This window comes from Corvus kubaryi, unplaced genomic scaffold, assembly GCF_017639235.1.
Source record: "Corvus kubaryi isolate FWS band 111438036 unplaced genomic scaffold, C.kubaryi_AGA036_p1.0 136, whole genome shotgun sequence".
NCBI classification, from domain to species: Eukaryota; Metazoa; Chordata; class Aves; order Passeriformes; family Corvidae; genus Corvus; species Corvus kubaryi.
The window spans coordinates 9,618,684-9,641,521 of NW_024580670.1; the positions used below are offsets into that span (position 1 = coordinate 9,618,684).

The following is a 22,838-nucleotide window of genomic DNA, read 5'->3' on the forward strand; positions in this document are numbered from 1 at the left end:
GCTGCCAACCTTCCCCGTACCTGTGTGCTGGTTCTGATCTCTAACCTGATTGAGCTTGTGGCAGTGACCCGAAGATTGAGCCGACATTAGCTCTGCAGGAAGTTTTTAATCAGAACATGATTTTCAGATAGATATGCATCACTGTACCTGTAAATCTTTCCATCCACCACGGAAAGTTTCAGAGGGCTAACACTGCCACAAACCACAGCAGCCCTGCTGGCACACTGGTGGCCTTTGCAAAGCAGGCACTGCAACAGCAGCTGCCTATCAGGCTGTGATCTAAAGAGGGACTTTAATCTCCATAGTGTTAATCATTATGACTTTCTACTGGTTTTTAAACAAGGCCACTGGTGAGTGCACTGGGTGACATGAGCACTGCAATACCTCGTGGTCAACAGCAGAGAGAGCTCACAGAAGGAGAAAGTGAATTGCAGGGTGATCGACCATCACCACTGCAGGGGAATGAAGGCAGGACATATTCCACTAAAATATCTCCTGTTGGTCACTGTTAGAGACATGGTATGAGATAAAGCACTGCAGTAACAGAATAAAAATGGCAGGGCCACCTCTGTAACAGCCTTTAGGCACTTAGCTGCTTTTGGGGCTTAATTCACAATAGCTAACTTGAGTTGAGTATCACAAATGGAGATTAATGGAGGTGCCTCTCAAAGGGATTCACAGCAGCCTTAACCTCCCTGAGATATCTGCACCTCACTCCAAGCCCCAACCCGGGACCATCCTGCATAAACCCCTGGAGTCATCTCTCGAGGGACAAAAAAATAAAATAAGTGGATGCAACTGCTTTTCTTCAAAGAGATACCTACAAGCTGGTTGATGTCCTGCTCTCACTGCAACAGCTACCAGGCATGGAGAAAGCTCACTTTTGCTTTCTTTTGTTATTTGTGCTGCTTGAATCCCTATCTTTCATCTTGCAGAAGGATGTCATAACCATCAGGCAACAGGCTATTCTGGGCCTAGGAATGGAGGGCATTCACATCATCTCATGGAAGCTGCTCTTCACAGGGGTTATTGAAACACTCATCAACAGAGGGAGAAAGTGTGCAAAGAGAATCTCACAACTAGTGTTTAGGGTATGCTCTTATTTTTCACACAATTTTTGGGTGAACTGGTGGGAGAGCCATAAACCTGCTTAAGAGGGAACAGAAATATATAGATTTATAGATCCCTGAAGGATTAGGTTTGAAATAGGAGCTTAACTGCTCCCCATGGAGATTGATACTGGAAATACCCTGAAACAGAACACTGGGAACACAGGCTCCCCTTATGCAAAAAAACCCCCAAGGGGACTTGAAGCATTAGCCACCTCTAAGATTAAAAACTCTTCAGGATTGCAATTTTTTGCAGTCTACTTTTATCTCGTGACACAGAGTTCTTTATTTTTCTGCCAGCTCTAATCCTCTTGCCTGCAGATTTACTTTGACCCAGGTGTTAGTCAGCTCTACCCAGAGTTGTGCAAGGCTGACCAGTTGATTGCGTTCTGTAAACCCTGACTCTCCCTGGGACAAGGTGATCACCCTGTGGTTTGTCCCAATTACCTGCACACAAAATGTGAAATGGTGCCTTTCCAGACTTCTTTGTAACTGAGTGGAACTGCATTATAAAATGGGACTTCTAATTTGTCTCAAGATATCCCAAATTAATGGCCGTGCTTGAAAACCTTATTAGTGAGCATAAATTTGCTTCAGCCTTAGCTGGAGTGTGATGACAGATCACGAGCTCTCCCTTAGTCCATGAACCCTCAAGGTCATGCTTGCTTTTGGGGTTGTTTCACTGTACGGGTGGCAGGAGATGAACCACCACGACGTCAGTGCAAGTCACCAGCTCTCAACACTACCTATCCAAGGCTTGCACAAAATTAGTAACAGCCCAGCTTTACTGTGTATAGACTAGCTAAAATCCCAATTGTGTCTGGAGGGCCAGCAGCTGTGGCTGGCAGGCACGTACGGTCCACCAGTACCACAGGAATTGTCGCTAAGAGGCCACCTGGGACTGTGGTCCCAGCCCATGTCACGTTCAAGGGATGTCGGATTTATCCCCCTTTGCTGCCAACCATTGGTGTCCACCCAGCCATTCCCAATTACAGGAACTGTCTACAAAGGCTGCAAGGGTGGGGGGTACGGGCGATTCTCCCTGGCGAAGAAAAGCCAAGAAAAGTAAGTTTGTTTAGTGAAAGGCATTGTCTTTTTCCTTAATGGGGTTGGAGTTTCATTTCCTTTAGCTATGTCCCACTGGGTGAGGTTAAAATGGCTCTTAAGGGAAATAGTCTGACAGAGATGCTGAAACAATATGTTGTCACCGCCCAGGTCAGAAGCAGAGAATAATAGGTTATTTTTACTGTATCACTTAGTGGGGATGGTATCCGAGATCTAAGTCCATCAGATTCCCCCAAGGAAATATATTGTGAAAAAATGCTCTTACAACCACATAGTCCAAAAGGACCGATCCAAGTCTGAGGCGTATGTCTGCCTCCCGGAGACACACGTCTGCCTTCCAGGAGCCACATCTGACTGTGAGAGTACCCCCTCCAGGAAGCTTCAGATGGCCCCAGGAAGCTTTGGTTTCATCTGATGAACTTAATATGGATAAATAAAAAGCAGCAGTCAAGCCTGCTATTTATGGTGTGCCCCTAGGCTGAGCCCAGCCACACTGCAAGGAGATGATCCAAAAGCAAGGAGAAAAGAAATCCAGACAGGGCCAGGCCCAGAAACTGCTCTCACATACACTGGTACAACCCCTCAATAACTGAGGATGGAGTAATCAATTGTCAAATCGATGCTGGTAAAATATGGAAAAATAGAACAAGGGATCAAGCACAGGCGCTTTGCACTTCTCAAGCATCTGGCTGCTGGTGCGGCCAGGAGGCCCTTCCACTGGAGAGTCACATTTCTGTCCCTTGCACAAATTTCCTTGGGTGAAATATCCTGCAATAACCCAGGCTCTCTTGCTGGCCCCCATAACTGATCAGTTGTTGGTGCACAGGTGAAAATACCACAAGACCAGCCATAAGAGGAGCGCTTTCACAGCCAGCTTGGCTTGGGCCATCTCCTGGGCTACAGCTATTGGATCTTCACATGTAGAGCCTGCACCTCAGATAACCCATACCCTTTAAAAAAAATACTGGCATTGAAATATAATCCCTCATAACACACAAAAAAATGGGGGGTAGGGGAAGGGGGAGGCACTGCACAGAGGGGGCAGACAGTGAGCGGGGCAGATGAGGGAAGGCCACCAGCACAGCCAGGACCTGCAGGTTGTCAGAACAGACACAAGTCCAGTACTGCTGAACCACTGACTTTTTTTGACAGACAACCCATGGATTACACATCTGAAAATACACTGTGTTCAGTTTTTGCTTTGGGATTACAGTAATGATCCGCTCCAAGCTTCATATAGCTGGAGACAAGTGACCAATGCACAGCAACACCTTCCAGGAGGAGCCCTGAGGACAAATCCATTGTGGATGCCACCTCATTTAACAGTCACTAAAAATCAAATCTTTCAAACAGTGTTTTTCCAAATGCTGATGGAAATGGGAAAATCAAAGTCTGCCTGTACACACAGATATGTGTTTGTAAATATTTACACATGCTAAAATGCACGCCTTGTCTTGCATGTGAACATCAGAAACCACAGCAAAGCAGATACTTCTTTTTTAGCCAATGCATATGATTAAAGATTCAACATACTGAATTGTTGACTAGAATGGGAACTGAAGGTGTTTTTTTCTAGCTTCTTCTTCTTTTGGGAAACTAAAAGCAAAGTACACATTCAGAGTGTCTCTGACCTTGATGGGAATGCTGCTTGAGCAATGACTGTATGGCTGTACTGCTGATTTTATGGACTATTTTTGCAGTATGATGTGTACCATCACTACTTCTGCTTTCAAGGACCTTTCTCTACTAAGTTCAGCTTGTGCAGACTGTATATCTTGAGCTTCTCAGTGCTCTCTCATCCTTTTCTGCCTCAATGATTTTTGAAAGTCATCAGTTTACCACATAATTAATTTTTCTAACCCTGTTTAAGCTCCCTTCCTCTTTGGACATTGCTATCTCTCTTATTTTTCTGTCATTTTTTATTTTGTATCCTGCAAATTGAAGTCAACATTCCTTTAAAGACTGAACTTTCCTAGAACTGCCAATCTATTTGTGGATTGGCTCTTTTGAAAAATTATTATTTTACATTCACATTCATGAATATTTCAAAATTAGATGCCCTGATTGCTGGATCAGAGCTGGTCTTCAAATAAGCAGCTTCCACTTTCATTGAGAGCAGTGGAAAAGCTGCTATTGATTCCAACAGTAGTAGGATCAGGTCCCAAATAAAACTGCATTTATTATGTTTGGCTCATTTCCTAGGATTACTTGGTACTTTGAAAGCTGTAATTCTTAATTTTGACAGTTCTCCTTCCCTCCCAGGGCAGTGTGGTTAAAACAATCGATACATGATTAAAATAAACAGCCCCTTGATCAAACTTATGGCTTAAGTGCAAGTCTTTCAGATCTGGAGGAGAAAAAGCCTTTATGCCTGGCAGCCCTCAAGGCCCTGTCAGTATCCAAAGAGCACCTGACTTCACTTACTGTCCCCAGTTCATATCCAAGTTCGTTCTGCTTCACTGAACAAGATACCTACATTTTCTGAAAAATAGTACCACTCCCTTTACTGCACACACTGCCTCTCTTCCTCTTAAAAAGTGCCTCTAAAAATTCCCTGAACTGCAGCTCACTTTTATCTTTAATGGACTCCTCTTTTTCTGAATACTTTTCCCTGGTTTGGGTTGCTATTTAAACCCTAAAACCCATTTGTCCTTTCTTCTTTCTCGGTTTTCACTCCAACTTTCTCCATCTCCCTTCTTGCTTCTTCATCATTTCCTTTTCTTTCACTGTGATGCTTTTTTTAGTCTTCTAAGATTGACTGGAAAATTTGCTACTGAAAATTTTCTAGGAGCAAAATGAACTTCTTTATAAAGCTGAAGCCTACTCTGAAAGAAAAGTCCAGGGCTTAATGCAATTTCTTTTTCATCAGTTTTGGTCTGGACAAAAGGTATCTTTTTTCCTTACATGGTTTTTTTTCTTGCTGGTGTTTTCATTCATGCTCTTCAAATGCTTCAAATAGGCACCATGTCACACAACTGAGCTGTTATAAAATCCTGCATCTTTGCTCAGGTTTCAGCAGCAGAAAATCTGCAGTCACATAATACTCTGGATGCTCATTTTGTTCTACTTATTAATGTCAAAGAACAAAGCAGTTACAACTAAACCCAGAACAGGAGGAAATGAAAAACTCCTTTTCCATTTTGTGGGGTGGAAAGGAGGAAAATGGATACCCACAAATTCCAATGGATTTCAGAGGGAACATGACCTTGACCCTAAACAGGGGCTGAAGCAAAGATGATGCTTCCCAGCCTCAGGGATGGAGCCTGATTCCTCAGGGAGATGGCACAGGCAAGTCATGGTAGTCAGTAAGGAAGAGCATGGGATGCAGTGAAGCAGAGGACTGGCACTGAGTCACACTGATTATGACTCTGTCCTAGGGAAATCCCCTGTGGGCACAGGGTCTCCTGTATCCCAGTGAGAAACCAAGTGTCCTGCCTGGAGAGCCATGGTCCTCCTGTTCTGTCCTCCTCAGAGAGGCAAACCAGGGGCTGCTCTTGCAAAGACAACCAAGGGGAAGGAGGGGGGATTGGCAGTGGCAGAGAGACTGAGTGGAAACTGCTCGATGTGCTTTGCGTATTGTACTGGTAATTACGCGCAGGACAACAACCAGTTAAAACTTGGGTTTGTTCACATGAAGCCAACTGCTGACCCAAATTAATGCCTCTGGGTGTGCCAGCTCACAGCCTCCTGACTGTCAACAGGCTGGAAAGAAGCACCAGCTTCCCACTGCCATCCCTGCCTGCTCCCTCTGCTCTATCAGCTCTCCCGACGTGGAAGTGGAAAACCATTACTTTACTGGGTGACACCACCTCTTGTGGCCTTTGTTCTTAAGGGAGGGCCCTTAACAAAATGCATTCTATCCACGTGGTGTAGCAAGCTGATGACATTCCAAGCAAGATGGGCATTGCTGAAGGAGATTCAACAAGCTGTGTGCATCCTCAACTCTTCAACCTCCTTGTACCCTGCAGTTATACACTTTTCGACCAAATGAACAAGCATTGTTGTATTTTGCTTTAAATTCTGAGGGTCTGCCGTTGAATGGATTGCAATTCTCTATCAAGTTCTGGTGTCAATTAAATTAGTTTTATTGCCACAAATAAACCACACCAAAATCAATTAAAGGATGTCCTTCATCCTGCTATTAAAAAAGGCAAACTCCGTAAAGCTCTCAAAGCTTATGAACTCAAATGGTCAGTGGTGTGCCCTGTGCCTATTGAATTTTTTGCATGTGATTAATAGTGTATTGATCCTATGTGACACTTCGGCAAGGCACTTACAACACATGATAATGTCAGACAGCAATTTCCATGCTACGATAATGGAGCACTGCCCCGGCAGAGGGAAGAGAAACAATAAAGCAGCCATTTAGTGAGGCAAATGTGCAATAAAACATATGAATTCCTTATTTCAAAGAAATCTTTTCTTGGGGATAAATAATTTCACCCTCGCCTGTTTTTTCTTTCACTCTAGTTCTAAATTTAGCCTTAAATTAACTGAGTTTACCAATGCTAATGTTCAGGGCTTTCTCCCAATTGAGGATTACAATACTTTTTCATTATGTTTTCTAACTAAGTAAAAAAAAGATGGATGTGTAAGATTACACGTTTTTGGAAAAACAAGTAGAGTTTTCTATACCCAGCCATGGCTTTGATCAGCTGTTGCCATACCTGCCTAGGCCACCTCCACACAAAGCCAGAGTTGTGTTTTTACTGCCTCTATCCGTTCATCTTAAACAATAACTGAGGACAGATTTCTATCCCACCTGTGGCAGCTGTTTAAACATGTCATACAGTACCTTACTCCCAGAAATCCAGATCCTCACACTATCAGTGGAAAGGAATAATCTTTTCTTCTTTGTTCCTGTGCCCCATCTGCCTAACACCTGATTTTTTTTGTTTTTTTCTAGAATACATATATGGAAGGAGGAGTTGTGCAACACGGCACCGTGGGTGGAAAGCAGCCAGCCAACCTGTACCAGGAAAACAGCTATTACACGCACGCGATCCGCAGTGTTAGTCCCATTACAGGGCTATAAAACTGAGCAGGTTACAAAGCCCTGAGGGCTGGGCCATGAGTACTAAAACTTAATGGTGAGAGTGAGGTACTTTTGATTTTAGCCTTGACTTCTCCTCCATGCTGGCAGTAAATATCAGCAAAAATATGACTCAGTGACAGAAATGAGCTGTAATCTTTTAAGAAGTGCAGCAACAACCCTTTGCTGATGAACCAGGGTGACTGGGGTGCTTGGCCAGAGCACCTCTGCTCACAGGCCTTCAGCAACAGAAATTTCCTAAGCACCCTGAGGTTTACTTTACTGTTGTTTTCTTTCCTTCAAGAAAAAAAAAAAAAAAAGGAACAAAAACCTTAGGCGTACGAAGTTTCACACAGGAAATGAAATTGAAACCACTGACATGGCAGTGCAGCAGCACGGGGGGGGTCTGCAGGGGATGTGCAAAAAGGAGAAGTGGCAAAGCTGGTGAACAAACTCAGGGAGAGCACAACTTTGCAAAACAGGTTGGTGAAACATAGACTTTCACACACACAAAAAAGTGAAGCTCTGTAGACACTATGAAATTTATTTGCTCTCCTGCAGCTGGCGCCAGGTGCTGGCTTGCACGGCCGGACAATGGCATGTTTTGTTTAATCCCAGAACAGCCTTGGCTCTGTCTCCAGCTGCAGCCCTGTCCTCTCAACTTCCCTGGCTGCCCAGAGCCACTCATTGTGCTCCTGGAGGGCAATTGAGAAGGAATACCACTATGTCCTACAGGCCTTGTAATGGGCATGATTTGATCAAAAAAATCACTAATTTGATCACTTGGCCATCTGCTTTGAAGTTCTGAGTTGCGAGCAGAACCTTTGGTATTGACCACTAAACCACCGTGCTTTTAAACACTGTGTGATTCAGAGTGATTCCCAACCAGAGGTGTATTTTCAGTTCAGTTTTGCCATGGGTCTCTGACATCAGCTTTCACAGAGCGGGAGCTGTGCTCGTTTTTATGTCAAGAGATATGAAAACCAAACAGCACCAGAACAAATACTTCATTTTTCCAAGGAAACCAACACATAAACCACTTCTGCATACCACGGTCTGCAAAGTGCAAAGCACACACCAAGCAGCAACAAAACCCTGAGCTCACACACTACCTGGACAAAAGCCCCACAGAATTCACCCTGGAATTGCTGACTCCAAAGGGAATTTTATTACAGCAAAGGCAGACTCCAACACAAGAAACAAGTATATGCAGTCCCACCTTTATACCAGGGTCAATCCCACATGCCACAGGTACTTGTTTACTTGTTTTTCTGCTGGCTTTTGCAGGTAAGCTTCCCCAAATACAGCACAACAATATGTGAACAGCCTGAGTATTTTTCTCCATCTCTTCTTATCTTTTCAAACAAATGCCAGTTGATGGTTTCATTGCAGGTTGCTTTTATAGTCCTAGCCTGACTACTGTAAACTGAACTTACTCCTGTTACCAGCTGAGGATTTTTCTCGGTGCAATTTCATCTCAGCGAACACACTTACATAAGATACCAACACGGCACATTAACCTTTAGTATCTACAGCTGTCTTCATCATGACTACAATTGTTTTTCACCATTTGATTTTCTTATGCAAAAGCTAATAATAGACAGGTGGGAAATTGTTTGCAGTTCCACTATAAACAATAGGCACCTGACAAACAGCTGAGATAGCAACAAAAACACTTCACATACAAATTAATGGTAGAAAGTGAGAGAGTTCCTTGGTTGAATTGTCCGAATTTTTGTAGGTGACTTGTACAAGAGCGACATGAACTTGTGATAGCTTTACAGAAATCTAGGAGAAAGGAGAAACCTAGGTGATTCGAAGTCAGATGTACTGCTTGAAATGCCACATTTGGATACCACCTGCCCATGAAATTTGACTTGTAACGTATTGCTTGTGTACTGCACAACGGGCGGAGGAGAAAGGAACTTCAACCCTACTGAGCACCAGTATTTTCCATTACTATATTCCCTCTACATGGCACAACACCCTTTTTGCACTTGAAAGAGCAGTACTCTGCATCTTTTGAGGAGGATGAGTTACGAGGTGAGAGTATCTGTGCGGTTACAGAAAAGGGAGGGCAGCAATGAAAGCTCGTCTGTCCTGTCAAAACTTGATTTTAGAATCCTGCCTTGTATAAAAGGGGACATCAAAAGCTTTTGGTTGCCCATATTTAGTCTTTCCTCAATCCACTATGGCAGCCCCATTTGTAAACTTTACTTTTGATAGAGCCTGATGGGAAATCAGGTGTTTGGATAAGTAATATACTTCTTGTTGATAAAGTAGAGAGAAGGAGAAAAAGCACTTTTAACTTGTCAGATTTGAAAGAGCAACCCTATGAAACCCTATGAAATGTTCCTGTTTTTTTTTTTCCCAGCAAGGGAGTTTTTGAGGGTTTTTTCCCCCTAGAATAGCTACATCATTGTTGAAAATCCCCTAGGCTGGTATGGTCAATCTGAATGTGATCTTGCTTCCTCTCAGCACAATTAAAATAACATTGTTCTGATGAAGGGCATTTTTTTGGCTAACATATGGGCCTACCATGAAAATTTGCTATCCGATGGAGCTTGCAGATGCCCCTGTGCATGTCCCAGCTCTCTGGCAGACAGCTGCAGGGCTGGGAGGGCCTTGAGCTGAGGAGCAGATGCTCTGTGCAGCATTAACTCCCTCACGTGGTTACGGCTGCATGAGGAAACCAGCACGTAACGGCCCAGTGAGGGCAGTTGGTGACTCACTAAATCCTAAATTCCCCAAAGCTCTCTTCAAGGCTGCTAGAGAATGAGATTTGTCACTGAAAAGGAAAAAAAAATAAGGTGGTATTTACTTTTTAAAGACTTATCATCCTGATATAATTATTCATCAAACTCTTCAATTGATAACTCATTGGAACTTACTGAAGATTTGAAGAGAACTCAAGTGAAATCCTGTTACAAATTCCAAATAATTCCAGAGATACCCAAATTTCACCTACTGATCTCACTTGAGGTCACCATTTACATCTTGATATTGTTCCCACGTGAATAAACCCACTGTCCCCTCATGAGGTCTCTCCTGGTCTATGCAGGTAGGAATGAGAGTGACAGTGACAGGGAGTGAGGAGTTAATGACATGCACAGTACTGTGGCTGAATCAGTACAGGAACTGGGTATTAAACAGAACCATAAAGTAATTCGGGTTAAAAGGGATTTCTGGAGATCATATAGCCCAGCCTCCTGCTCAAAGAAAGGCCAATATCAAAATTAGACTGGCTTGCTGATGGCCTTATCTGGTTAAGCTCTGACCAAGAGTGGAGACGGTACAATCCCTGTGCAATTCGTCCCACTGCTTGACTGTGCTCAGGATGAACATTTATTCCATATAAACAATCTGAATGTCTCTATTGGACAAAGAAGGAAGAGGAGGAAGAAAGGGAAAGGGGATTGATACAAAATGACAAGATGATACCAAATGGAAGGCTCACTCTTCACTCTCCTGGTACTGCACACATACAATACAAGCAGTTGGAAAGCAAAAGATACTGAGGAGGTGTGCTGTGAGTGACAAATGGGTAAACTCCAGGTTAAGTACAAAATAAGCAATAGTCCCTGGTGGCAGCATATCAGACAATACCCATTTTATTGTCAGAGTAAAACATATTCCTTTAAGAAAACCAAACAAAAAGCCCTACTGAGTTCTTCAGTGCATGCCAAGCAATTATTGCTTTCCACAATGTGTCCTGTGACTCACTGTGCCACAATGAACTGGCATATGGTGCTCATTCAGGGTATATAACTCACACATTAGCTCTGAAGAGCTAATAGTCACTTGGACTCTAGTTAATGTTGGGGGTTTTTAATTTCCCCATGGCAATGCAATAAATGTCATGCTTATTATTGTATTATTATTATTATTTTTAAAAAAATCTGTTTTTAGTGGCAGGCAAGTGTCATTAATGCCTCAAATCTCTCATATGCAAGGAAAATTAATTCAGACAAACTCTGGCATGCGAAAGCATATAAATAATTGTTAAATACTACCTGTGGTCTTCTGGGTCCAGATTTGACTGATGCCAAGAGCAATCAACTCCTTTTTGGCTGCAAAGGATAGGAGGGCACTCAATAACTTGCAGAAGGCACTCAGTACCTGGCAAAAATCAAGCTTTCGGTGTGCCAGCTCCCCATGAAAGAGCAAACCTTGAAGCATGTGCAACAGAAAAGGTTCTCCTCTCTTGCAAGGGAAGGCAACCTCCTAGAGAGACACAGAGCCAGCTCTCTGTAGGGTGTCAAATACTCTTCTGGGCTGGAAAAGGGGCACTTTCTCTTATCAAAGGAGACACAAAAAGTAACAAAGCATTTCTCTTTCAGTAAGTCTGCCCAAGAGCAGTAGACTAGAAATCCAGCTTTTATCATGAAGAAAACATCAGAGATGCTTAAAAGCAGGGACTGAGTAGCGGCAGAACAAACTGTGTGATTACAAGAAAATTCTTCTCCTGTAATCAAGATGCTGTAAATGAGCCCAGGCTGCACCCTGACTTGTGAGTACAATCAAGAGAACATGGATTCAGGTGGAGCCTTCCACCACACCCACATGATTTCATTGGGGTAAGAATCCTGTAGAGGTAAGGTCTATTTAACACTTGCAGGCATTTGACAAAAGTACACCGAAGCCAGTGCTATTCATTAGCAAAAGTGGATCAGAAAGATGGAAGGGGATAATTGGGATTTTGTCCACGTAGGGACTCAGAGCTACAGCAGAAGTGCAATGGGGTTGAAGGTCAGCAGGGGTGATTCCTGAAAAAGGGGGTCTGACTTCTGTCATAATTTACACGATAAAGCAATAGTAATGCTACTGTAATCAACAAAACTATGCTGGAATAAATCAGTTGAGAATTATGTCCTGCATTTTTATGTCTTTGAGCTAATTTCACAGGTATCAAACAACACTAACATCTCAAATGTGACTTGGAAGGAAAAAAAAAACCACTTCAGCCTACAGCTCTACTGCTCCTGATCCCCAAGGACTCAGTTATTCCCTTGGTGGTCTCCTGTATAGCCCAAATGCAATGATTACCAATACAAATAATTTTTCCTATGTTTTTGGTTTACAAAATGTAAATTTAGACTGTGTGGTCTCAGCTGTTTTCTTCAGTATTTAACACAACAGTGATGGAAGAGTATGTCCATGACCTTACCATGAATGGCCATGGGGAATAAGGACCTGCTCTGCCTATTTCCTCCCCTTGAATCTCCTGAACTGTTTAGTTAGATGGGAGATAATTGAAATCATGCCTGAACCAAGACTCCCAGCATTTGACCTGCACCCTTTTATTGCTACTCCGTAGGTTCTTTGCTAGTGGTCACAATATATTCCCCATCTCCTCATTAATATCTTTGATTTATTAAAATATTTGTTGCATCTCACTCAGCTACCTTCCTCTAGGAATGTATTTGAAAAACGGCAAAAGTACATAAAAATTAAGTAGAGCTCAGGCCTTTTTCCAACCAAAGTCATATTAATCTATGCAGAAATGTCAAAGTGTTCATTTCACCCAAGGAGATAAACCAGCATTTAGGTAATAACCACCTTCTCCTCAATGCAAAGACCTTCTACCAGAGAAGAAAGGCTGCCCTTGTCCAGATCTCAAACGTTCATTCTCTTGTTGGCTAATTCATGACAGTGTTAGCTAGATTTTTATTATAGAGTATTATTTGTAGCTGCTGTTTTCATGAAGCAGCTGTAATAAACAAGTGGGATTTATGTTCCTTTTTAAATGCTTGAAATAATTAGCTCTGTTAAATTTAGACTCTGAAAAAAATGTACTGATTTTTCTATTTTTTAATAGTTACAGAAGCTACAAAGCAATCTAGCACCACCAGTCAGGCCTGGGTCAGAATAATATGCATGCCATATAGCAGCCAAAATGTGTTTCACATGAGGAAATAATCTAAGTTCTCCAAACAACCTTTTAAAAGTAAATGATGGTTGTGCTGAATGAAATGTTTTAACAACTGCACTGTGTGCTATTTTTCTCCAGCCTAAACGCAGACAGGACTTTGTTTTATTCCTGTTCTGGTCTGTACAGGTGCAAATGGGCCCTCAGGATGTGGATCACACTGGTGAGCTCAGCTGAAAGCAGGATCAATACCGAGACCCAGATCCAGAGCAGAATTTTTCAGCTGCTTCCTACCTTGATTTATGCTGCATCTAAAAGCCCTGACCCATGCCAGACATTCAGATACTAAACTCAGAGCTTGTGGTTTGCCCTCATCTCTGCATCATTTACTTTTTCCACTCATTGCCCCTCAACCACAGCTTGCTGTATTGACAGTCCAGACACTTATTTGGAATAAGTAAACACGGTGCCCTCTCCAACCCAATTTGGCCATTTCACAGCTGGTGCTGCACTTCAGAGCCTGATCCAACAAACCTGCTTCATGACAGCATCGAACAAACATCCTCTAAAAAGCTTTCCACTCATACTTGGGGTTTTTTCGGTTGGTTGGTTGGTCAGTTCTGTGACTCATCAGCCTTACAGTATTTTTTTTGGTGCAGGTGCCACCACCTCAGCAGTTCAGGTTTCCTCAGTGCAGTGGGAAAGACAAGATGAAATTCCAGGGACCAGGACAGAACTCAGCCTTAACAGCTCTACAAGGGAGGACTAAAGTCCAGCAGACCTTCAGCTGACTACAACCCCAGGAGAGGTGAGGAAAAGATGATCTGCCGTGGGAAAGACCACATCATGCCATGCATAGAAGAGGCACAGAAACAATACACTCATTGTATAATGAGGAAAGGTAAAAAATTAAGACAAGGAGAAGGCTAAACCTGTCAGTTCTTATGAACTTTTTGAACTAGAGGATAGATAATTAGGGAAGGTATACAAATAAGAATCATGAAGCTGGGAAAGGAGTCTGGACTAACATGCAAAAGCTGTAATAGGTATCAAAATACTAAAAATTTAAGTATTTTTTTCTATATAGAGTAAAACAGTAACAACTTCTATGTAAATGATAAAATCCCAGGGCATTAAAATAAATAATGGCACACTGTTTCAAAATATTCCTGGATAAAATAAGTGGCATGCAATGGGATGGGGATTTAGTGTTTGGAAGTATAAAGCCCAACATCCCAGGAGAGCAGTGACATTGCCTGAGGAGCAGCTAGCAAAGCCATGAATCCAAGAAGGACCTAAAGGTGATTCCAGGTAAGATTAGCCAAGTAATAGAGTTTCTCTGTGTGATCCTACTGAGTGATGCAGAAGGGTCAAAAGCTAAGCTACTTCTGGATGTGGGCATGGGAAGGGATGATATGGAAATCTAAAGCATAATGCTGTGTCAAAACAGCCACAGTGAACAAATTATGAGTTGTTCAAGTCTCCACATATTAGAAAGGAGATAGAGAAATTAAGGGAAATACAAAAAAGGACAATAAAAGTGATCTAAGGAGAGAGTAAGCTAAAATTAATATGTTCTATAAATGAGAAGACTCCTGGGCTGAGATCCAGCTATAAATACCTTCCAGGTACTGTGTGTAGAGGGAAGGTAATTAATCTAGCTCAAAAGATAGTAGGGCAAGAAGCAATTGCTTGAATTTAGGAATGGAAAAATTCAGGATATATAATAAGAAAAATTTGTTTGAAGAGACACATCTGCTCAACAAGGCAGATTCCCAAGGTGAGAGATAAGGCACACTTACTGTATGCAGTCCAGAACAGATTGAGTAAGGATGGGGCTTTGGGAAGTTTTGCCATCACAACTTTCTACTGTCCAAAAAGATCACCACAGTCCAACTTACTGATCTTTTCGTTGCATTCTTTTATGGGTTATCTTCAAGACTGCTTCTCTATTTTAAAAAAACCCAAAACAACAGCCAACCTATATATCCAGGAAGTGAGAATACATGTACACTAGAGCTCAGAGCTGAGGGTGTGCAGCACCTCAGTGTGCACGACAGGGAATGGCAAACCTCTCTGCCTCTCTTCTGGCTATGCAGTGGTATGGGCAATGCAACTCTGTTGGGTGCTGGGCCTAAGAGTGTCAGCAAGAACAAAAACACTGACCCAGACCTCAGATTATTCTGAGTATCTCAACACTGAGGTCAAAGGCCAAAGTGGGAACTACCTCTTGTGATACTCATGGTCTTCCCCAGCCTTGCATTAAGACATCCTGCATGGAAGCTTTCAATGTCACTGCATAAATTATGTACTTTGATTTATGATTAGCTGAAAACCAATGCTAGCAGTATTTAACAACTCTCAGGAGCTCTAAATATAAAATAAAGAATAAAATAAAATAAAATCCCCAAAACATTTGCAACAGACCTTACAATTTTCAGTGACAAACGGGTACACACAAATGTGAGGAATATAAAACCCAAGTACCCTTAATACCCTCCCTTAAACAAATCCCATCCCAACTGCACTCACCAATCGGGACTTCTGTCCCCTCCTCAATGTAGATGGGCAGTGGTGATTCCTCCATAGGATGAGGCACTGATGGAAAGTAATGAATTGTGGTAGTATTTGTCGCAAAGTGACTAAAATAAGATGGTCCCTTTCTTATCATTACAACTACATATGGCTGGTTACTATCACAAAGAGCCCTTTCTCAAAGTGGTCACCTCCTGTCACAGAGACTGGCCCAAGTCATGGCCTGAGGGGTTAATCCCCACTGAGCATTCACTGCCACAGGAGTCAACCCCCTTGGAACCGGGCCTGGGAGAGATCACTGTCCTGGATGCTTCACCATCCTGCCATTCACTATAACCTCACTACTCCCATCCCTGGAGTTTAACTTGCTTTTGGAAACTCACATCATTGTAGAAGCCAAGGGAAGCCAATGCACAGACAGGCACAAATAGAGTTATTGAGTCAAAGTCATAATATTTCATGCACAGAACCAGAGGAGAGAGGCTCTGGTGCTCAAAGCTTGCCGTTAGCTGTTGAAAAGCCACAGCAGGTGATGGAAGGCTGCACTGCAAATGGCTTCTGGACCACTGACTTTTCATTACTCATTTTAGAGTGCATGTATTGGACTTAGGGATTCTTCTTTGGGATACTGCAATCTCCAAGCAAAACGCTCCAAATCTACACTGCGTGGTTATTCTGCAGCTTCCAGACACCGTACCATCACTGCTGTAGGGTTCGTCTGTTTGGGTTCTCCTCTATTTGGGAGCTTCTTCCATTAAAGGTGTTTTTGCTGCACCATTTCCCACTTATAATCTCTGTGAAGCACATGCTTCACAGGATTTTCAAGAGATCTGAATTTCCTACTCTAGAATGAAAAAATAATGAGCTACAAATGTTGAAAATGTTCATACTCAAAATCCTTCTGGATTTTTTCCTTCTCTGTTACCTTTTAAAAATGATGATGTACCTTCTCAAAGATACAAACACTTCATCTAGTCTCACCTAGGATTCCCAGCAGCAGGGAAGGAGGATTCTTTAATCCTTTGTGGGGTATCCTTCACTTATTACTGGATTTTTTTGGTTTTGGATTTTTTTTTGAAAGATTGTCTTATCCATAAAACCAGCCAAAGAACACTTGTGGTTTAAAGCTATTAAATAAAGCATCTAACAATGTTTCTGCTAGGAACACAACCAGAATAAAGAGTGTTTTCAACAGATGCTTGACTAGCAATGGGCATAATATAAACCCCACGCTGGTGCTTTGCAGGATGCAAAGGGCTGCCAGCTCCTGCCCTTCTGTCAGCCCACCCCTCGCTCACATGGAAGATGAAGGGAAGCACGGGGGAGACGAAGAGCAGAACACGGTTGCCTACAGAACTACTGTTCAAGCCACAGAAATCATGGTCTACCGGGACGCCTTGCGCAAGCCACTTTTATCTAGAAGCTGAACTAACATTCCAGCTCAACAATAGCAAAAAAACATTTGTTACCACACGGCATTTTGCTACATATTAACCAGCAAGTTGCTACGCAAGCATAATGGAGTGCTGCAATTCCGAGATACATGTTGTTAAAAAAAAAAAAAATTGACTTATGGGAAATCAGCCCGAGGTGAGTGCTCGTGGGCTTGCCATGCCACTGGACACAGTACATGCTTGGAAGTTATGCAAAGCAGGCCCTGCATTGGGAACAATGCAGTCATTTTCCTTGCTAAGCTAATTTTGCATAAAGGCAATGAGAGTCTTCATCTATGCAGCCCCTTAAAACATTTAATCAGATTTATTTACTAGGAAGAAATACCAGAGCAGAGCTTCCTATACTACTCAACAGTTTTCAAAGCTGAGATATGCAAAAAAACCCAGGTCACTAGATGGTGTGGAAAAAAACCTGTTGTGTTTTTATGACATGCAGCTTTCTCAGTCCCACGAAAAATACTTTAACAGGCTCCCCCAGACCGAGAGCTAGGCTGGAGCCAAATGCTTTCACAAAACATTTGCAACAGTATACACCAATGGTTGGTGGCATCTACTCTTACTTTAATGGGCATCACCATAGATTGTAGAGAAGGCCTGAAATACCTACAGGCTATTTGAGGCCAGGTACACGTACACACACTCTCTCTTACCCACACAGACACATGCACACATTTGCACACGTGCACACAACAAATGGCTCTATGGGCAGAACTTGGATTCTGTAGGATCCAAGGCAGAAAGGCTGACTTTTGTCACAGGGTTTGAGGATCAAGGACTCTGGGGTGCTAAATCCACCTCTCACTTATGTATCTCCTCTGCCTTGGGCAAACCATTTTAACATTATCCCTCCAGGATTTACACACCAACTTTATGGGCATGCTGTTTAAATGTCTGCAAAGTGCTTTGCAACCTTTTCTAAATTCTGTGGTGATACACACAGAAGAACTGCACAGACAGATTTAAGATATCAGTTGCTGAGCATTATTGCTGTAGAACTACAGCCTATTTTTACATGCTCTATACTTGGTTTCTACAAACAGATGGTAAGTGTTAAGTATTTGAACGTTTTAATGAGCTTTTAAAGCCTTTTGTAATTTCATAAACAAGCATAAATAACACTTACATGAAGAAGAGTCTCTGCTGAATGTATTTTCTTTTCCTGTTTGGAAAAAAAAAAAGAGAAAAAGAAAAAGGAAAAATATTTTAAAGGAAAAAAAATGCGTCCAGCAAGATAAGTCAGGCAGGTTTCGATGTTATAATGCACTGCGTTTTCTGATTTCATCAGTAAAAACTTTTATTTGAAGAACACTAGGACACTCAATATAGACTCAATGCCAAAACAAGAGATCATTTCTTGTTTCATCCTATGTAGAACGTCACAGGAGATATGACTATATCCATCTAAATAGCAGAAAATTACACTGCAACAGTGAAATAAAATACAAATGCCATGTGATCTGGATCGAAAAATTTAAAAATAACAGGATTTTAAACTACATTCCAGCTCAGAGAAAACCCCATGGCTCAGTGTATGCGTTGTTCTCCTACCTATGGACATGGGACCTACACCAACACCCTGAAGCAGGGCCCTCCTGCTGCATTTTGGCACAGCAGGGTTGTTTTTCCATGCCAGTGCTCAAGCACTGGCTGCATTCAAGCCCAGGCTGGGTAGCCACAGCAGCGAAGGCGTCCGTCGAGGCTGTGACAATTCTGAGCGATAGATAACCACAAGAGGAAACCCAGCAACTGCTAGAATGTGGAACCTTCCCAACAGGCCTTAACAGCCACCTCCTGCACCCATGGGGCTGCCACCCACCCCAGGCTTGGTGCCATTTGATTCAAACTCCCCTTCCACCAGCCGGGCTGGTGGGTTCGGTGGGTGCTCTCAGAACAGGGTTTAGGGCTGGCACTAAATGGCTTTTTGCTGGTGTAAATCTGGACACATTGGAAAAAAAGAGACTGACAGAAATACAGAAATACAGAAGATGCTGTAGGACACCAGCCATGGTTTCGGAGTCATGGACTGGCAACACAGCAGCCCTTCCAACAGCAGGTTTTTTGGGGAAAAAGGACAGTAAAGAGTGGCATTTTAAATTAATTTCTACTATATTACCTTGTGTCAATATTAGCTACTATGTAAGCAATTTAAAGGGCTTTTTCTGAAGTTTACGTGCCTTGGGATCATACTCAGCTCACACCAATCAATTAAATCCATGGCAATACAATGGCTGAGGATTCAAGTAAATAGGCATGTATGGAAGAAATTCAACAAATATTTAATCATTGCATTTTCATCCACCTGCTTTCCTTCTAAGGGCCAAGGACCCAATCCTGCAAGCAACCCCCCTAGAGTGGCATTAGAATAAATTTTAGTTCTGTATATAGAGCCCTTACTGGAGTAGACACAGGATTACTTTTAAAAAAATTACCCTGATCCATTCTGGTCACGTAAATTAAGTTAGTGATGAAAAGAAGTCGAAGGCACTAATCCGACTGGGTAATCTATTCAAAGCTTCACTTCTTAAATGATCTACAATTTACTCATATGACCAATCAAATAAACATTAGTTACAAAAGGCTGTAACTACCATGGCTTTCCCATCCATTTTTATGTGTTGTAATATGGTTAAATTTAAAAGAAACTAATCAGCATAATCTTTTCAGAGTTGTTTGCCAGCATGATTACAACCTCAGGAAGGGCACCGCTGCAGACACTCCCCTTACTGGTGGAACTGGCAGCACTGCCATTGGGGCATTAGTGCAATGTTGCCCCACTGCCCACGGCGGCAAAAATGTGGGGCATTGGAAAACCTAGAAGGGGCAAAATTAAAATAATAGGGGATTGCTGCTAAGCCTTGATGTGCATTGATGAAAATCCTAGGAGTATTGCTGCCTGGAAAGTGCCCAAGAGTCTCTTTGGAAACATCCAGCCCATAGGTCCTGGCTGGAAGCCACTAAGATACACTAAGAGTATTGATTAAAAAAACCCTCACTGAAATATTAGCAATGATTAGCTGTAAGACAAGATCCTCACGGGGGCTTTACAAACAGAACTCCACTCAGGCACGGGAGGTTTCCCAAGCACTCTGCAGCAAGAGCAAGCCAACCTAAAGTGTCTTCCTAGTTTTCCAGGGTAATGTGGCACCTCTTTTCTGCCAGCATTTCACACCGACTGAAGCCTGCTGCCACTGCCCCAACATTTCACCTCTGACATGAAAGCTCCAGGCAACCCACCCAAAAGCTTCACATTTGAGACTATCAATGAAGAGTTGTACACCAAATTTTTCCTGGTTACAGCAAAAGAAAATAAAAGAGAAGTCGGTAACATTTGAAGGATTCCAAATTTCCACCGGATTCCAGACCAAGATTACTAAACAAACAAACCAAACACCGCAGGATTTGGATACAGCACCTCCGAGAACAAATCCACCTTCTCGGGGCCTACAGATATCAGGAGGCCACCTGTGACCTCCTGCTTTTTGCCAAGTATGACAGAAAATAACCCTCACAGCGCGCGGTGAAAGAAGCAGGTTAATAAATGACAGCCAGAAGCGGCCTTTCCTCTCCCGGCCGCGGGGTCGGGGTCCCCCCGGGCAGCACCAGGCAGGGGAAAAGTGTCTGTCGCCCTCCAGTGGGACCTGCTTTAGTGCACCAAGGTGGGAGAGGTGGGAAGGGGAAGGGACAGAGGTGAAAGGCAAATAAAGAGAAAAAAGAAAAGAAAAAAAAAAAGGACATGCAAAGCAGATAAGAGACAGTTGAAGGGGAAACAGGAAGATACTATCTCTGAAAGTACCAAAAATAAAGTTTCCAGTGTTAGCTTAACCAGGGCAACACAGACATCCTCCCTCTGCACTCGTGCTTCAGACTCGACTTGGTCGGGGTGAGGGACACCGTCACTGTCACGCTGCTGGCTGCCTCAGCTGCTCACACATTTTGCTTAAAAAAAACCCCAATAACCTTCAGGGAAACCTTTCCATAACAGTTGTGGCAAAGGTAGGCAATGCCAGAAAGCAGTCAGCTCGACTGAACGCAGACCCAGAGGTAAGCACCCGGCTGTCAACAACCATCAGAGTTCTCACCAAAGCCTCTCCCATCTAAATTCCACAGCAGCAGGTTTTAACGGGCTGATTTACCCTCAAACCTAAAGCCATAAAATCTAAACCGGTAGCAACTGTCATCCGAGCCCCGAATTACACAGCCGATGACATGTGCCCCGTCAGGACTGCCTCACTGTTTTGCTAGTCCAAAACTCAAAACATTTTCACATGCAAGCAATAAAATAAAAAATGCAGTTACCAAAATAGTACTATCAACGTAACCAGCTCCTCTCGGCACATTTTCTTAATGCCTTTCCCAATACGGTTAAAAAACATGGGAACTAATCAAAAACCTCCATCTTTACACCTCGGCACAAACTGTGCTGGAATCAGCGTGGGGTTGTATTTCTTCATGTTTATCTGGATCCTCTCCCACTACTTCTTTCTTTTTTTTTATTTTCATCCGTGCTTCCCTTTAAACACAGCTCTTATTAAACAGCAGAAATCAGCTTTTACAATTTCTAAATGCCAAGTTTTGCCACTCTTGAAGCTGCCTAAGGACAACACAGCTTGCCTTCAGAGTCATAAATAACACATACTCTGCACATTTCTTCGCCTGGGTGAAATAAATTCTCCCATGTTCTTATATGGAAACCTTGTGAGTCCTCCCACATACCGCCTGGTACAATATCAGACAGCGATGGGCATTCATTATCTTAAAGCCAGCGGGTGAATTTTGGATACAAGTTACCCCCAGACGAACCCAGAATTATCACCCCTTCACACCACGCTGAGCTCAGTAACATGCCCTGTGCAGTCCCTGTGTTTTATTTCCAAGCCCCATCACTACTTTGATTTCAGTATGTCAAGAACCCTCAAAATAAATGGAAAATGAGGGGAATAAAAAGAAAAATAAGGGAAATAACAAGAAAGCAGCAGCAGCGGTACTACCCACCAGGTAGGCCCATTAGCATCAGATGTAGCATTGCCTGTACCAGTCTCTTCACTCGAGGTTAGCGCACGGCAGACAGAAAAAAAAACAGTGGAGAGGGGTGGGAAGGAGAGAAAAAATGGGCAAAAATAGCCGGGAAGAGAAGCGTGCGCCGTCGATGTGCTGGAGGACCGCCAGCGGGGAATGGCTGAGAACGTTATCGCCAAAAAAAGTTAACGCAAGGTGTGGGGGGGGGTGTGGGGAAAATAACCTCTGGGGAGGAAAAACACCGCTGGGTTAATGGGAGAGCTGGGGAGGAGGGGGCTGGAAGGAGAAGGATAAATTAATAGAGAAATGGAAGGGAGGAAGGGAGAGCGCGCCCGGGAGTTCCGCGAGTAGAGGCGGACAAAGGGAGGACGATGCAGCCGCCACCGGCCCGGCTCGGTTCGGCTCCGCTGGGCGCGGAGCGGCCGCCCCTTTGTTCGCCGCGGCAGCGAGGGGCGATCCGCGCCGCTCCGCGCCAGCCCCGCCGCCGCCACCACCGCAGCGGCAGCAGCAGCGGCGGCAGCCCCGCTGCCCGCCCGCCCTCCCGCCCGGGAGGTGCCGGTACCTGTGTCCGCTGGCCGCGGTGCTTGCGCGCCGCTGCGCCCCTGCGGCGGTGCGGCGCGTCCGGCGGAGCGGTGCGGCGCGACTAGCAGCGCCGAGCAGGAGGAAACGGTAATTTATAAGCGCTTTCTTCCTGACCTCTCGTGTCTGTTGTCTAATGAGGGAGCTTTGAGCATCACCCATCCTGCTGAGTGGAAAAA

The 22,838-nt window shown here is 43.4% G+C and overlaps 1 protein-coding gene across 5 annotated transcripts in view; it reads right to left on the reverse strand.

The window, feature by feature from the left end:
* The window catches only part of SLC6A6 (solute carrier family 6 member 6), a 57,915-nt gene extending 35,083 nt beyond the window's left edge, over window positions 1-22,832 (reverse strand). Inside the window, exons 1-4 of one of the 5 annotated variants that reach the window (XM_042016534.1) lie at window positions 22,643-22,832; window positions 18,188-18,223; window positions 15,608-15,673; window positions 11,220-11,276 (exon numbers count right to left, since the gene is read on the reverse strand). In XM_042016534.1, coding sequence (XP_041872468.1) covers window positions 11,220-11,276; window positions 15,608-15,662 — 112 coding nt within the window. In that variant the 5' untranslated portion in view covers window positions 15,663-15,673; window positions 18,188-18,223; window positions 22,643-22,832. Of the gene's footprint in view, window positions 1-11,219; window positions 11,277-15,607; window positions 15,674-18,187; window positions 18,224-22,056; window positions 22,264-22,642 lie in introns of those variants that run through there. The other 4 variants (XM_042016515.1, XM_042016525.1, XM_042016556.1 and 1 more) reach the window with 4 other exon arrangements.
* Window positions 22,833-22,838: the final 6 nt, after the last annotated feature.